Below are 16,803 nucleotides of genomic sequence, written 5' to 3'. Positions count from 1 at the left end.
GACTGTAATTTTGCAGGTCTGTTATTTTACCATTCTTATATACAGGGGTCCCCTTTGCTTTTTTCCAGTCACTTGGTACTTTGCACTGTGCAAGAGATTCACAATAAATGCAAGGTAGGTAAGGGGAAACTGAACTGGGATTTAATTCAGACCAAATGACTTACTTGTTTTCAACTCTTCAAGTTGCTTTCTATGCCAAGGATCCCTATTACTCATTTAAGTCAGTTCACAATTAAAATACCCTTGTAGCATGCTGCTTGCAGACAAACATATTTTTCTATTTACAAATTTTTTCACTTTATTCAAATAATGTTTTAAGTTACATGGTTCTCAGCTCAGTTTTGATATGCACACACACATCAGAATATAAAACAAGAATGAGTGTTAATCTGAAGCATCACAGAACATTATGTATTTTCAGTATAAAATAACTATATGTGAAAATGCTTCACCTACAATGTCTACTTAAAGTGATAAAACATTTTTGATACTACTACAAATACAAGAATGAAGATTTTTCACTCCCTCTCTTTCTCATACATATAAAAAAACATATCCAACAAACACACACACACACACACACACACACACACACACACACACACAAGCTCAAGTGAATCAACTGTGTAACAGTTTTAACATTAATATACATGTAGCGTTCCACAGAAATAGTGTGCAATAACCAACAAGCATAAATCCAGAGAAAAGCACTCAGTGGCGGTAAATGAAATTATTCTTACACTATAATGGTCTAAGGAAGCTTAATACACTAGTCTTCTTCCCACATTACTGTGTAAAGAAATTGTCCTTGCTGTACTTTCCATATTCCACTACTGGGATATAACTTGTCTCTTATGATATAACACATTCTTAATGTCCTGCAAATGATAGCACAAAAAATTAATACAATACACACATGGTCTAAACACAAAAGGAAACAATTTAGCTGTATAGAAAAGTCAGTTTGTGTTATTTTACAAAACATAGGTATAAGCACCAAGAAAGATGACATCAATTTCATCTGCATGTAGGATTATATGCAGTTTTTACTGAGAGTTAAAATCTTCTTATTAGTTGCCTTTCAAAGGGTGCAATAATAACTCACGAATACTACTCAGGCCTTGTGGAAATATCAATTACTGGAACAAACCCCATATTCACTCTACCTACACGATATCCATTTCCGTGGGTACCTGCAGATACCAGATAGTTATAATTAAGCCGACAGTGTTCAGAGTGCTGCATACATTGCAGGATGTTGACACGGGGATGTTCATCAATCAGTGCACTCGTGGAATTTAGTGAAAGAAATAATAGTTCCACTTTTTGCCACCAGGTGAAAATATCGCACTGTGAGCAGTCACAATGTGCCATGGGTGCATTTATTAGGATATGGTCACAAGTTATGACACGCATTCAATACAGTGTCCTGATCAGCAACATAAACATAGCACAGTCAATGCTCACAACACAGCCTGTGTAATTAGAGCAATATGTCATCAAAAAGAAAAATTACAAAAATGTTCAAATGTGTGTGAAATCTTATGGGACTTAACTGCTAAGGTCATCAGTCCCTAAGCTTACACACTACTTAACCTAAATTATCCTAAGGACAAACACATACACCCACGCCCGAGGGAGGACTCGAACCTCCCCCGGGACCAGCCGCACAGTCCACGACTGCAGCGCCTTAGACCGTTCGGCTACTCCCGTGCGGCCATATGCCATCCTTCAGATCAGTAAGAATCTGAATACAACCCTGATTGACATGATCTTTGAGATACCTCCACAACTAGAAGTCACATGGATTTGGGTCACAGAATGTGGAAGACCACACACCTCGAAATTGCCTAGATGTGTTGGAGTCATTACCAAAGATTTCTCAGAGCAAATATTTCACCTGCCAAATGACATGTGGTGACACACCATCTTGCATGAAAATAGTGGTGTGGACACAGTAATGTTCTTGAAAAGATGGAATAATCTGTTCCACAATGAGGCCCTTATGATGTGCAGATGTCACTGTACACCTAACAGGTCTGCAAGGTGTCGTCTCTTCTCCTCTCCTCAGAGGGGAAAAAAGACTGAGAATGAAGGTGCTTGAGAAACCATACCGAAAAGTTACACAAGCTATAAGCAGTTGATGTTTCTGCACAACATGTGGTGGAGCAGAACCCCACACGTAACAGTTCTGTGCATTCAAAGCACAGTGCAGAGTAAAAAGTGCCTTGTCCATCCAAAGAATATGCCTATCTTGGAGCTTCATTTGGTTCACATTCTGAATGTTGTAGGAATACAAGTGTAAAAATCATTACAAAATCTTTTGAACTGTTTACAAGGAGAGACAATTTCCATGACACAGACAGAGCACTGGCTACAGTCAGCTATAGCTAAAGCAACCTCATCAACAACTGCCATGGGAATGGGCCAACTCCCTTCCCCTGCTGCACACCTAATTCACCTGTTTCTTCAAATTTTTTGATCATATTCTTTAGCCCATTTATTGACATGGGGCCTCCTTTGCAGCTGTTTCTGTCAATGATATTCCCACAATGCAGTTGTTCTGATTGTGGTTGTTCTGATAAAACAACTTTACCAGTGCATGATCTTTCTTCTCAATAGCCATGGTGTTTCACACAGAAAACTTAAACCTTTTTAACCCTTTATACCAACATTCACATCACAAAAGAAATCAACACACACCGCCAAGCGACAAACAGCATACTGACATCAAAACAGGAGACATTTCACATTCTGACTACTTACAGCACTATATTTTCACCTGGTGGCACAAAGTGGAACTATCATTTTCTCAGCATACTCCATGAACACAGTGATTTGTGAACACATCTACCATGTTCCAGAATCCTATGATGTACGCAGCCTGCACTGCATCATTCAGAACACCATCACTTTAATTATAACCACCTGGTTTTCATCCAGTGAGGGTGGGAAGGAGGGTGGCAGGGATTAATGAATTGTTCAATTTTGTGACATCTGACTGTGATCACCCATGCAATACTACAACTAGTTAAAAGAGTGGGGGGAGGGGGAGGAAGGGGAGAGTCATAATTTATTACTGTCTCTCTCTGTTATCACCCTACCACCAATATCTTGAAACATTACACAGATGCCTTTATTTTTAATAAAAATAACAATAAAATATATAAAATATTTTAATATAACAATAATTTGTTTGCATCAGTACTTAGTAAAGCAGATCAACATAACATCCAAGAAATTACAGTTCGGATGAATATAGCACTTTAAAAACATTCGTCGAAAAAATTGAGAAGAACATGTGTCATGCAGTTAAAGTTGAGATGTATACTAGTAACAAACTATCATAGCTCTGACAGTGTTATGATTTACATAACAGTGGTTGGATTTTGCACTCACCATCATCAGTATTTAATTTAGCACTACAACTGAGAACACAGGTATGAAGAATATGGCTACGTAAGCATGTACGTGAGGGAAATGCTGTTTCTTTCAGTCACTTCCCAGAAAGTTGGTCGGTCTGTGTTTTCTTTGCTGAGGATCTCCGCCTTTCTCGCGACCCTTACTCATATTCCTGTGGTTCGGTTCTACCAACAGAGTTGTGAATCATGTCAGAGTTGTTCTTGATAGCAGGTACAATCAGTCTAGTTATATGCTCATTCAGATAAGCATCTGACAAGATTGTTACCATTGAGGTTCTAAGCATATCAAAGCAACTGAAAAGTATCATGTGTTATACGTAGCTTGTAATGTATATTAGGTTGATACATAAGTTCATAGCAATTTTGTTTTCCACATTGGTATCCCAGTGGCTATGGGCTTATTTATCAATTGTCATTTTCTATTTGTAATTCACTTTTGCTATTTGAGTTCACATATTGTCATTTTGTCATTTGGACATAGTGAGTGGAGGTGTGGCCACTAGAAAATGGAGTGCCAAGTGGAGAAATACTTCAAAGATATTCTTCTGTTTGATTGCAGTAGAGGGTTGACAGCAGTGGAGGCAGCCAGAAACAGTTGCACCATGTATGGGGTAATATCACTGGGAAGAGCATGGCAAGAGAATGGTTTTCTCATTTTAAGGATGGAATTTTGACATTAGTGACTCTACATGTTCAAAAACACCTGTGTTTGATGAAAATCATTTAATTGCATTAATCCACAATGATCCATGTCAGTGTACTCAAAAACTGGCAAATGTGATGAACTGTGATCATACCACCATCGTGTGATATTTTCAGGCAATGGGAAAGCTTCAAAAATCAGGTGCACAGGTATGCCAAAATCACTAAATCAGCAAGGGGCGATATATGTATCTTTGCTTGTTTGCCATAAATTGGCCAGTGGACAACACCTACCATTCCTATTCTGTATCATTACTGCTCGTGAGAAATTGTATTTGTGCACTAATATTAGGAAAAGAAAGGAATGGTTGAGCCCAAACAAAGTGGTAACTCCCCGTACAAAGACTTGCAAGCATTCACAAAAAGAAATGTTATGCACCTGCTGGAGCAGCTACACTTTTCCTCATTCAGAGATAATTGCCACTTTTTGCACCATATATATATATCATGTCCAGGTATCAGTTCTGTTTTACTTGATGATTTTTCATCAGCTACTATGCAGAGTGACCATTGTTACAGGAAATCACAAATCCAATTGTACAACTGAAGCGACACCACGTAGGCATGCAATTTGATTAGAAGTCTCTTGAGAGAAATGGTGTCAAAAGCCTTCTGGAAATCTAAACATATGGAAACAACTTGAGATCCTCTGCTGACAGCACTCACTTCTTTGTGCGAATAAAGAACTAGTTGTGTTGCACAAGAACGATATTTTCTGAATCCGTGCTAACTGTGTGTCAACGCATCATTACCTTTGAGGTAATTAATAATATTTGACCACAGTATATGTTCCAAAATACTATTGCAAATCTAATTAGAGATATGGGTCTGTAAGTACCCCTATTTCCTTTCTTCAGTACTGATGTGACCTGTGCAACTTTCCAGTCTTTTGGTACAAATCTTTGGTGAGTGAGTGGTTTCACCATTTCCACTGAGTAGTTAACATGTTATATTACTTTAACTAACTTATCATTAAGTTTCGCAGACCAGTGTATTTAGATTTTTATGTGAAATTTAGGAAGAATAACAAGAAGAAGAAGATACAGCACTTTAGCCAGAGAAGCCCTTCCATAAAGTGAGAATTTATTTAGTAGTACTCTGGTGTTTGTAATGGTACTTGAATTACATAACCATTATGGCACCTCAGCTCAACCTCTCGATACCAGCAATATTCTACTGTGTTTCTGTAAAGTAGTTGACATATTTCTGAGGCAACATTCAGATTTGATTTCATTAATGCAGAGGTACTTTGATACATCAGTATGGTCTATATTGCAATGATATTATTCTTATGTGTATTCTTTCTTTTGTCACTATGATCTTTGATGTACTTGTAACACTGATTTTTGGGCACGTAAGCAGTTATTCGAGAGTTAGAGAGTCGGACCTTGAGAAGGTCGAGTCTTGGACGTAACGTTGGAAAGACACGTATTGTAGTCAGCTTATAATATGTGAACTTTAACAGTGAGGAAGATGTTTCCAAGTATGTTTTGTATTGTGAAGTGATGGTTTGTGTGTTACGTGATACTGCAACAAGAGTAATAAAAAAGAAGTGTAACTTAAATTCGGAGTGCTGATTACTTTTTTACATCACCATTGTCCTGCAAAAGTGTAATATTCAAGAATGGTTTGTGAAACACATCTATAAAACTTTTGAATATAGCAAAATAAAACCTAGGCCTCTTTGCATCCGAGCTTGGAACCATCACCACCTAGATTTTCGACGATTGAGCCATGATTTTACAACGAGACCAGCGTGGGAAACACGAAAAGATGAGTGTCTAGTTTATTCATTATTACGTGAAATGACTTTATTAACTGTGCTGTAATGACACCTGCCACATAATAACTTTGTTGTTGCCCAAAATGCAGTATTTAGCAGCGTGAGCAACATCACAATCATTATTAAATTTTGATCTTTGTTGTGGTAGGGTTGTTAGATGTTACATATATGGTGGTTATTATATTAGACAATACCTGCTTCCTTTCAGTTGGTACAAGACTAAGAGGTGCCTTTTGACTCTTGTTTTTAATTTTAGGATCAGCTCCAGATTCAATCAGATGCTGAACAGCAAGCCGCTGACGTGTTGGAGAAATGGAATGATTTGCTGCAACCATGTGTAGAGGGGTGTCTTCATTGAAATTTTTCTCATTTATGATGTTACTGGCATAGCTGGTTTTTGCAAGCAGCATCACAAGTAAGTTCGGATCACATGATTCTCGTGCAACTAAGTGGAAAACTGTGTTCCCAGCACATCCATCCTGTAAAACATATCCAAATGTCTAAGAAGTATGTTTTCAGTATGCAAAATTGTTCAATACATTACAAATCAAAGAAAAGTAGTTTACTGAGCAGTGCAAGGAATGGGATTGCTAGTTTCTTACTCTGTCCTTGCCTAATTTCCAGGAACATATTTACCTTCCACACCTGCTGGTGGCAATCGATGCTTTGCCAACTTAAATGGCTCAGTCGCACTCACGGGTCAGTCATATGTCAGAATTAGTCCAAACATTATGTTGGTGATGGACTAGAGGCACTATGCTGCCATATGATTCCACACCGTAGCTAAGTGGGAAAGTAATTTATACTGAGTGCCTTTTACTTCTGGTGGTGGTTCCTGTAGTCCAGCCCTGACGGTGAACTTTGAGAAGCACTTTAAGAAGGAAGTTAGCCTAAGTGGAGTAATTCTGGGCACACAGTATCAGTATATTTACTCCATGATAATCCCTGAGCAAAAGATTATATCATGAGAGCTTTATGTGCACTGAACATTCACTTATTGTCTCTCGTAATGGTTAATTTTCCATGTTTATGTTTATCAATTTTATTTGTTTTGAATGATGGCATTTTCCTTATCTTTCTCTGTGCTGAATGACAATGGTTGTCCTGTATCTGATGTGATTCTTGAAGTAGGGCATTCCGTCTACCATTAAGCCCACATATACGGACCTCTATCTGCAAGGGTCAAGTTGCCATCACCCTTCACAAACTATCGACATCCTTAGAACATTGGTGCACCGGGCACAAATTGTTTCTGATGAAACAACTACTGTGAGTGGTGAAAGTTAATGGTTACTCTCCACATCAGATCAGTACAGCACTAAGGAGGAAAGAATATAACCATCCACAACATCAAGAGTATAAGAAGCTGTTCAAGTCCAGGGTGTTCCTTCCATACATCAACAACCTTTCATCTGAAGTTGGCAGGATCCTAAGGAAACATCAAGTTAAAGTAATCTGCTGGCCACTGGTGATGATCACTGCTCTAGTCAGCTTGTCAAAGGACAATCTGGGTCTACAGAAAGCCATGATTTACAAAATTCCTTGCCAGTGTGGCAAAGCTTATGTAGGTCAGATGATACACACAGTACATGAAATATACATTGAAAATCAGTGCCACACTCGCCTTTTGCAGCCCAGTAACTCAACTGTAGCTGACACCCAAACCTTCAGAGGCCAGACACTCAGATTTGTACCAATTGTTGCTTTTCGATAGAGTATCCACCCAAACTACAATCTGGTTTGTGCTATGTGCTGTCATCCAGCAGAACAGGTATAACATTAATTAAAAGCTACACCAGAACTACCAGAGCAAAGCATAAGCATATTGCTGGCACAGAACCTGAAGGACAGGGAAAAAAATAAAAAAATAGGTAGAGCATTAAGTTGTCGCATGAAGGGTCCCAGGTTCAAACCCATTGACATATTTCCTTTAATTTTGCTTTTACTGTATTATGCGTGAAAGTGTTATATGCTATTGTTTGATACGAATGTCAATAACGTTCCATGGATTCGTATCCCACAGCAGCACTATGTGTGCACAAACACAAGAATCTAGCCACAATATGCACATCTAATGTATGCAGCACTGCCATCTGCAGTCAGTTGTTATTATTGTTATTGTTATTATTATTATTATTATTATTATTATTATGTTATTATTATTGATATTATTATTATTATTGATATTATTATTATTACCAATAATACTTCCACAGTATGTGATGCAATTGTTTCTTTATTCTATTATCCCAGTTTGTATGTTTATTCTGTGAAATTACAAATGTACTCTATAGATTTACAACTATAAAAGAAATGAAGCGGAAGCACACTGCCAAGAGTGCACTGGTGTAAACTCCAAACAGCCCTTTTACATTTTATAAACATGTTGTCCCATATAACACTTTCAAGCATAATACAGTAAAAAAATTACATTATTTGGGATTTGAACCTAAGACCCTTCATCTGATGACCTAATGCTCTACCAACACAGATATGTGTGTTAGTGGCTCACAGTTGTGCTTTTGCTTTCCTCTGGTAGTTCTGGTGTAACTTTTACTTCACTTTTACACACATTCTGCTGAATGACAGCACATAGTACAAACCCGATCAGATTTTTGGTTGTTACTCTATCAACATGCAAAGTTTGGTACAAATCTGAGTGTCTTGGCATCTGAAGCTTTGGGTATGAGCAATGAATTACCGCAGGACACTATGGATTATTCCGCCACAAAAACCTTGACACTGGCGAGGTCCTTTTGGGATTCAGTAATTAAAGAATGTATGGAAATACGTCTATCACAAGATCTTATAAATTATGACAGTGGCTTTCAACTGGACAAGGCTTGGAACTTGTTGATCTCTTTAATTTCTTCTGACAGAAAACATTTTATTCATAATGACATGTCTGGCAACATATGATGTTTGTTTTTAGCACTGCGAGCATGCATTCCAGCAGAGTGCAGACATTTAGTTTCACCTTTATGCATGGGACTGTGTGCCACAGATGGAATAGTATTTGCAGAGGGCTAGGACTTCGACAGAGAGAGTATGCGCCTGTGATGGCCACCAATGCACATGCATCTCAGCGCCACTTTTTGCTATAAAGCCGAAACTGTGAACTAGCAGTATCCAGTGGCAGATACCATAAGATGGCTGAAGAGTCATCAGCCAAAATATTGTGGCAAGAAGTCAACATGATCCAGCTGCAATCACAAAACCTCATAGGAATAGCTTTCCCGTATTTTTAAATTATAACCTCATTTGCAACCTTTTATAGTCATTTTGTTTGCCTTAAACTAGATGATAATTTTGGTAGTGCCAATGCAGAACATAGTTTCTCCAGCACTTAATCATAACTCTTTTGCGTATAAATGTTTCATGGTATATAATTGGCACCATATGTGTTTTGGTAGCAAGATTTTATCACTTATTGGTAATGTCATTTTCACATTTTAAATACTAATTTTTAATGGTGTTTCTTTCTTTCTTTCTGTTCATTATTATTACTATTCCAAGGCTCCAGTGGACTGATTATGTAAACAGCAGTGAACAGGGAGTAGCTCATTAATTTTGTTGATTAAAAGTTGTTCAATTAAACAGATAGTAAAAGCTTTTTTATTGTTTATTACTCTTACAGATATTGTTTAGCTGGAATGAAGTACATGTTCTTTTATAATCCAAAGTGTAAATATGTTTTTCAAGATGTTGTATGTTTGTTATCTTGTGTTGAAGGCCAAGATAATAATCCTTGTGCTAATACCGTGGTCAAAATTATTCCTGGCACCTTACCATTTACCTGCTCCTTACCTATCATCTGCATTTTATTGTTTTATACTAGCGATAAAAGGCTTATTTGAAACAGTATAGATTAATTCAATACATACAGCAAATATTTAAAATTCATGTAAAATATAAATATACTTAGTAGCAAGGAACATGCAGTTTATTACACAAATGAATATTGTAGCTTAAATATAGGAAATATTTGCATTAAACAAACATTATAAAAGGCAACTACAGCCCTTAAGCTCATGAATGAATCATAAGTAGACACGTAAAGGTGTGTGTACACTTGCACGTAACTCAATCATGAGCTGTTTGAGGAAAAAACAGATGCAACAAGAATCACCTACACATTCTGTGAGCCACATTGCTTGTGAGCACATATATGCTTCTGAATATGCAACATTTCTGTCCCCCCTGAAGCTTGAGTGACTCCTTTGTGCTTACCAGGTAAAACCAACAGCATATCCTCAAACTGATCAGCTAACAAGTCATTGTGAGCCACATATACTTTTCTGAGCAATATGCTTATGAACTGCTCATCCTGCAAATGTGTATGCATCTTAACAACACAGACATTCCACCTGTTTTTGAGCATCAACTCTGCATATAGTTTAAGTATGCACTCTCACATGCAAAAATATACAGATACCAAAACATAAGCACCTGTCTCTGTACATCTTTATACACGTTGGTTGCATGACCTCAGCTGTTCAATATAAAATGTCAAATCAAAAACACCTTCAGCTGTCTGTATTTCCAATTTGTTTTATTTTTGCTACAAGTTTCAGTGTTACATTACGCCATATTCAGCCCCCTTGACCAACGTGTAAGAAGAATTACCTCTTGTACAGTCAAAACAGGGGCCAGCATACAGTCACAGGTTTCCATAGACTTGCCTGGAACTGAGGAACAAAGGAATCACATCGTTAAAAAGAAATCTACAGGTACTAGTGACTGTGTTTTGGCATCTATTTTGATTGTACAAGAAGTAGGATTCTTCCTAAACATTGGGCAGGGGACTTAAATGTAATGTAGTGTAATGCTGAAACAGGTAGCAAAAATAAAATAAAATTGGAACTATAGATGGCTGAAGGTGTTTTTGATTTGATATTTTACAGCCACCTGTGGTGATACTGATGGTTTGCTCAGATAGACACAAGTGGAGGGAGAGAAAAGTTGTGTGGAATCTAGAAGGAGTAAGATGTACAGTGGAAGGAAGAAGTGTGGAGGTAATGGGAGGTATGATGGATAGGTAAATAGATAACAGAACTAAAATGAAGACAAAGAGATGACAATCACAAAACACTGGAAACAGGAGAGGGGAGGGGGGGGGGGGGAGGGGAGGAAGGGGTTTAAGTTGCAAGTACTGAAGAGAATTTACAGCCAGTAGTACTGAAAGTCACAATGAAGAAAACAATTTCCAGTGAGACAGTCATGAAAGTTGAGGAAATCACACATAAAGATTGGAGGATCACTCTGGATGCTCTTTGGATTTTGGTTCCCATGGTTTTCTAAAGCACCATCTGTGGTGTCACCGCCAGACACCACACTTGCTAGGTGGTAGCCTTTAAATCGGCCGCGGTCCGTTAGTATACGTCGGACCCGCGTGTCACCACGATCAGTGATTGCAGACCGAGCGCCGCCACACAGCAGGTCTAGAGAGACCTCCTAGCACTCACCCCAGTTGTACAACCGACTTTGCTAGCGATGGTTCACTGACAAAATACGCTCTCATTTGCCGAGACGATAGTTAGCATAGCCTTCAGCTACGTCATTTGCTACGACCTAGCAAGGCGCCATTACCAGTTACTATTGATGCTGTAAAACATGTACCGTCAAGAGCGACGTTCACCATTTCCAGATTAAAGTTAAGTATTCCAGCAGCTACGTACGGTTTTCGCTAAAATCTAATTTCCTTGTCCTGTTCCAGACCTCACGCCAGCCTGCATGAGCTAAAACGCGTGCCTTTCGGCTTCCTCTAGTATACCGGGTTGGCTCTCTTGCCAACCCACAACACCATCCACAGGACTTTAATGGAAAACTTGGAATATCAGAAGGTTTGTGCAAGATGGGTACCATGTTTATTGACAGAAGACACAAATGGTAATGAGTAGATTATTCTTGGAAATTTCTTTGCCGGTATGTAGATGAAAAGGACAATTTCTTGGACTTGATCATGATGGGGGACAAAACCTGGGAATTCCACTTAACATATGAGACAAAACAACAGTCACGCAGATGGTGGTAACCCTCTTTGCCCAAGCTCCAAAAATTCAAACAAACACAGTCTGGTGGTAAAGTTATGGCAGCTGAGTTTTGAGACTGGAAGGGGGTAATATTGATCAACTTTCTGCCTGTTGGGACAACAGTAAACACTGACAGGTACTCTGGAACACTGAAAAAAATCAAAAAATCACTTCAGAACAGGAGGAGAGGAATGCTGAGCAAGGAAAAAAGCATTCTCCATGACAACACCCATCCATATGTCACCCATCAAACCATCAATCTCCTGCAAAACTTTGGCCAAATACCCAACCACTATACCGTTTGGACTTGGCACTGAGTGACTACTACTTGTTTCCTAAGTTGAAGGACCATTTGTCTGGACAGCAGCTCTGTTCCAACTATGAGGTGAAAGGTGAGGTACAGCGCTTTCTGAAGAATATGCTGGTGAGCTGGTATGGATGTTATAAAACTGACACAGCATCTACAACAATGCATCAACCGAAATGGCAATTATGTACAAAAATATTCTTCAACCCTTAAAATTATGTAACTATTATAGAAAATAAATGGTTGTTTGCACTTTGGATCGTCCTCATACAATCTCAATAAGTTCATCATCACAATTGTTAAATTAAAAGCTATTCATGATGTTAAAACCTGTCCCAGCATTATCACTCTTACTATAAGTAACAATTCCACCACTATGGTCATGAATCATAGTGACTCTGTGGCTGAGTGTCTTACCAAATTTCTGACACCATTGCCTACAAAACTTACCTCTGCAGAATCAACCTAGATGTTCACATGACATCTAGAAGCTCCCCAAAACATTAGGTCCATCCCAAAATCTGTCACCTGAATCCCTCCCCTTCCTTTCACAGGCAACACATGCTCCTCATGCTCCGAAACTCAATTCCACTGGTCCCACCGCTACTTTCCACGTTGTAACTGGTTATAATGATCTCAAAGAAAGATCATTTGCCTCCATTACAAACACTTTCAATCAGTTGTTCACAGTCTCCTTTCCTACAACTGAGACACTAATCAGTTTTCCTGCTAGCTCTCTGCAGTGTTAATATACGGGAAAAGGCATTACGGATGACTGCAATAGTAACTTATCAATTTCACTGATATCAGGTTTCCCAGAAATTATGGAACTTCTTATTTATTTATTTTTCAGGACAAACACAACATGATTCCAGAATCGGCAATTGTCAGTGTGACAGAGTATATTTTACAATAATGACATGAGGAAAAAGGTTGTTTCTGCAATGTTTCTGGATCTCTCCAAAGCATTTGACACATGTGTCCATGAAACACTGATACAAAAACTGAAATATATGGCATTTATGGTCAAGCAAGAGAGTGGGTACAATTGTACCTATGAAACAGGCAACAGCATGTATCAATAAGAAACTCATACCAGTAAGAAACCAGGAGCATCAAATATAGAGTGCCACAGGGTTTGGTAATCGAGCCATAGCTGTTTAATTTGTTTGTAAATGATACAGATATTGAAGAGACAGAGAAGAAGATAGAGGATGTATCAAATAGAATCATCTGATTTGGCTTGTCTATATTTCTGAAACTAACAATATTATGAAATGGAAAGTTGCTGGCCGTGCAGTCCTAGGCGCTGCAGTCTGGAACCGCGTTACCGCTATAGTCGCAGGTTCGAATCCTGCCTCAGGCATGGATGTGTGTGATGTCCTTAGGTTAGTTAGTTTGAAGTAGTTCTAAGTTCTAGGGGACTGATGACCACAGCAGTTAAGTCCCATAGTGCTCAGAACCATTTGAACCATTTTTTTGAAAGTTGCTACTCACCATATAGGGGAGATGCCGAGTCGCAGATAGGCACAACACAAAGACTCTCACAAATAAAACTTTCGGCCAGTAAGGCCTTTGTCAACAATACACGACAGACATACACACACACACTCAAGCAAATACAACTCACGCACACAAGTCGTGTGTGTGTGGAGTGTGTGTGTGTGTGTGTGTGTGTGTGTGTGTGTGTGTGTGTCAATAGCTATATCTGTGACAGTCTTTTTGTTGTGCCTATCTGCAACTCAGCATCTCCGCTATATCGTGAGTAGCAACTTTTCTTTTCATAATATTGTTTCTGAAACTAATAAATATCTACAATGAATTTTGTTTTTTGATGAACGAGAAACTCAAAAAGGTTTCTTCATACCTTTTTATAGGTGTTCAATACGCCCCACTTGAGTGCATGGCATATGTCAATGTTGCATTCAAATTGTTCCCACACTGCAGCAAGCATGTCTTGAGTTGCAGCTTCCACAGCTGCTGTATGCATGTCTCAGTTCATTCCTTGTTGTCAGTAATGGAGGCACATAAACAGTCTTTTATAAACTCACACAAGAAATAATCACATACAGTCAGATCTGGTGACCTTGGAGGGCAGTAATGTATGACTGAATCATTTGGTCCAGTCCGACCAATACATTGGTCAGTAATCCTTTGGTTTAAAAATTTCCACACTTCCAGATGCTAGTGTGGCAGGGGCCTATCCTGTTGGTAAACGAAGTCATTTGAATCAGTCTTCAACTGTAGGAAGAGAAAGTTCTCAAGCATATGAAGATATGTCCTTCTGGTAACAGTGTTCTCAGCAAAGAAAAATGGACCACACACCTTTTGCTGTGAAACTGCACAAAACACATTAAATTTTGGAGAGTCCATTTCATATTGTTCAACTTCATGTGGTTTTTCTGTATCCCATATTCTCACATTATGATGGTTCACCTTTCCATTTAAATGGAATGTTGCATCACCACTGAACATTAAGTGTGGAAGAAAAGTGTCATCCTTCATCTTGCCAAGAACGAAATTACAGAACTCCACACACTGTTGTTTGTCACCTTCATGAAGCGCTTGCAGTAGCTGAATTTTGTATGGTTACATGTGTAAACATCGACACAACACATGCCAGATGGACATCAGGAGTACATTGAGCTGTTGAGATGCACGGCGAATGGATTCCTGTGGACTCCTTGTGAAACTATGGCACATTTGATCAATGTCTTTGTCAGACACTCGGGGACGGTCTGGGGATTTGCCTTTACACAAACAACCTGTTTCACAGAATTATTCATGCAATCATCTAATACTCTGCACTGCAGGAGGATCCACACCATACCTAGTATGAAAGTCATGCTGAACAGTTAGTACTGACCTACACTGCACAAAATGTAGAACACAAAATGCTTTCTGTTGTTCCAACCCCATTTTTACTACAACTGAAGTGGACGAACACTGCTGCCACCTAGCAGGAACCATGTAAAACTCAGGAGTTTGCTCTTTCCAACAGTATGTTGTTCACGCAAATATCTCAAATGATTTTTAAATCAGTTGATTCCTCTTCATACACCCTGTGTTCTATGCATGTGACATAAAATACTGAACAGAGAAAAAATGCACAGCAGCTTGAAAGAAGAGCACATATTTCTGCAAACATTGCAGCCCAATGGCTCTTGGAAAATATACTGGTTATAAACTGGAAAAAGACTATGCAAGCATTGTTCATAAACGTAGAGATGCCTGAACATATGGATTTAGAGGTGGAAGAAACAAAGCTCCAAGAAGTACAAGACAATAAATCTCAGACGATACTGCGGATAATGAGTTGAAATGGAAATGACATAGCTTCTGTGCACAGTATATCATGGACTCTTTGAAGTGTACCTGCAGTGTGGAGTGATAGTGTAGGGGCACTCAAGCACAACAAAAACAAAAAAGATAATTAAAGAAAGGCAGTCTGAGTCATTTTAGGAAAAAGGACTTCTAAAACATGCAGAAATGCTTTAAAAAGCTAGACATCTTAACTTTTGCTTCTTTGACATACACAAAACAATAATATACATCATAAAAGACAATTCAGAATGGATTACAAATGACAGTGTGCACATCCACAACACAAGGAGGGAGAATGAGATGTGAAGCATACGTAACTGACAGACAATCCTTTCTAAAGAAACTCAAAGACTATCTGGTCAATATTCTCACTTTGCTACTGCCACTGAAAGCCATCTAACTCCCCCTGTATCATTCCTTCTATTACCTACTCAATTGCTCAAGCTCCACACATATAAGTGAAATTTGGTGTATAAAGGCTGAGGTTTCTGTACTAAATAAAAATTTGAGCAGAACTGATCAGTAGTGCCTACTCAACAATTGCAGGCCAAAATCAAAAACAAAAGACAGCTCTCCAACTGGTATTACCAAAAAAAGTTGTCAGATAAGCACTTATCTCATATGCTAACCTAAGTGAACATAAACAAACTGTCCAAGATAACAACAGTGGAATACGTGAAAACAAGAAGGGATGGATTCTAATATATGGACACAGTCATGGTCGTGGAATAGCACGAAATATCGCAAGTATCCAAGACAACTTTATAGCTTTGGCTCACATTCAATTTAGAGCACCTCTTTCAGCTGTGGTGAAGCTGCGTGTCAGATTAGATTAGATTAATACTAGTTCCATGGATCATGAATATGATATTTTGTAATGATGTGGAACGAGTCAAATTTTCCAATACATGACATAATTAAGTTAATTTAACAACATACTTAAGTTAATATAACAACTTTTTTATTTTTTGTGTTTTTTTATTTTTTTTATATTTTTTTTCCTTAATTTATATCTAAAAATTCCTCTATGGAGTAGAAGGAGTTGTCATTCAGAAATTCTTTTAATTTCTTCTTAAATACTTGTTGGTTATCTGTCAGGCTTTTGATACTATTTGGTAAGTGACCAAAGACTTTAGTGGCAGTATAATTCACCCCTTTCTGTGCCAAAGTTAGATTTAATCCTGAATAGTGAAGATCATCCTTTCTCCTAGTATTGTGGTTACGCACACTGCT

At 38.3% G+C, this 16,803-nt stretch overlaps 1 protein-coding gene across 5 annotated transcripts in view; it reads right to left on the bottom strand.

The window, feature by feature from the left end:
- Positions 1–559: 559 nt before the first annotated feature.
- Positions 560–16,803, bottom strand: part of LOC126101586 (histone acetyltransferase KAT6A-like) — a 295,397-nt gene continuing 279,153 nt past the window's right edge. For all 5 annotated transcript variants that reach the window (XM_049912240.1, XM_049912244.1, XM_049912242.1 and 2 more), the window contains 2 exons: positions 6,102–6,386; positions 560–878 (listed from right to left, as the gene is read on the bottom strand). In XM_049912240.1, the coding sequence (XP_049768197.1) occupies positions 831–878; positions 6,102–6,386 (333 nt within the window). In that variant the 3' untranslated portion in view covers positions 560–830. The remainder of the gene's footprint in view (positions 879–6,101; positions 6,387–16,803) is intronic.

Source organism: Schistocerca cancellata, chromosome 9 (assembly GCF_023864275.1).
Source record: "Schistocerca cancellata isolate TAMUIC-IGC-003103 chromosome 9, iqSchCanc2.1, whole genome shotgun sequence".
NCBI lineage: Eukaryota > Metazoa > Arthropoda > Insecta > Orthoptera > Acrididae > Schistocerca > Schistocerca cancellata.
The sequence above is the reverse complement of the archived record's forward strand: the minus strand, read 5'-3'. Positions and strand labels throughout refer to the sequence as shown.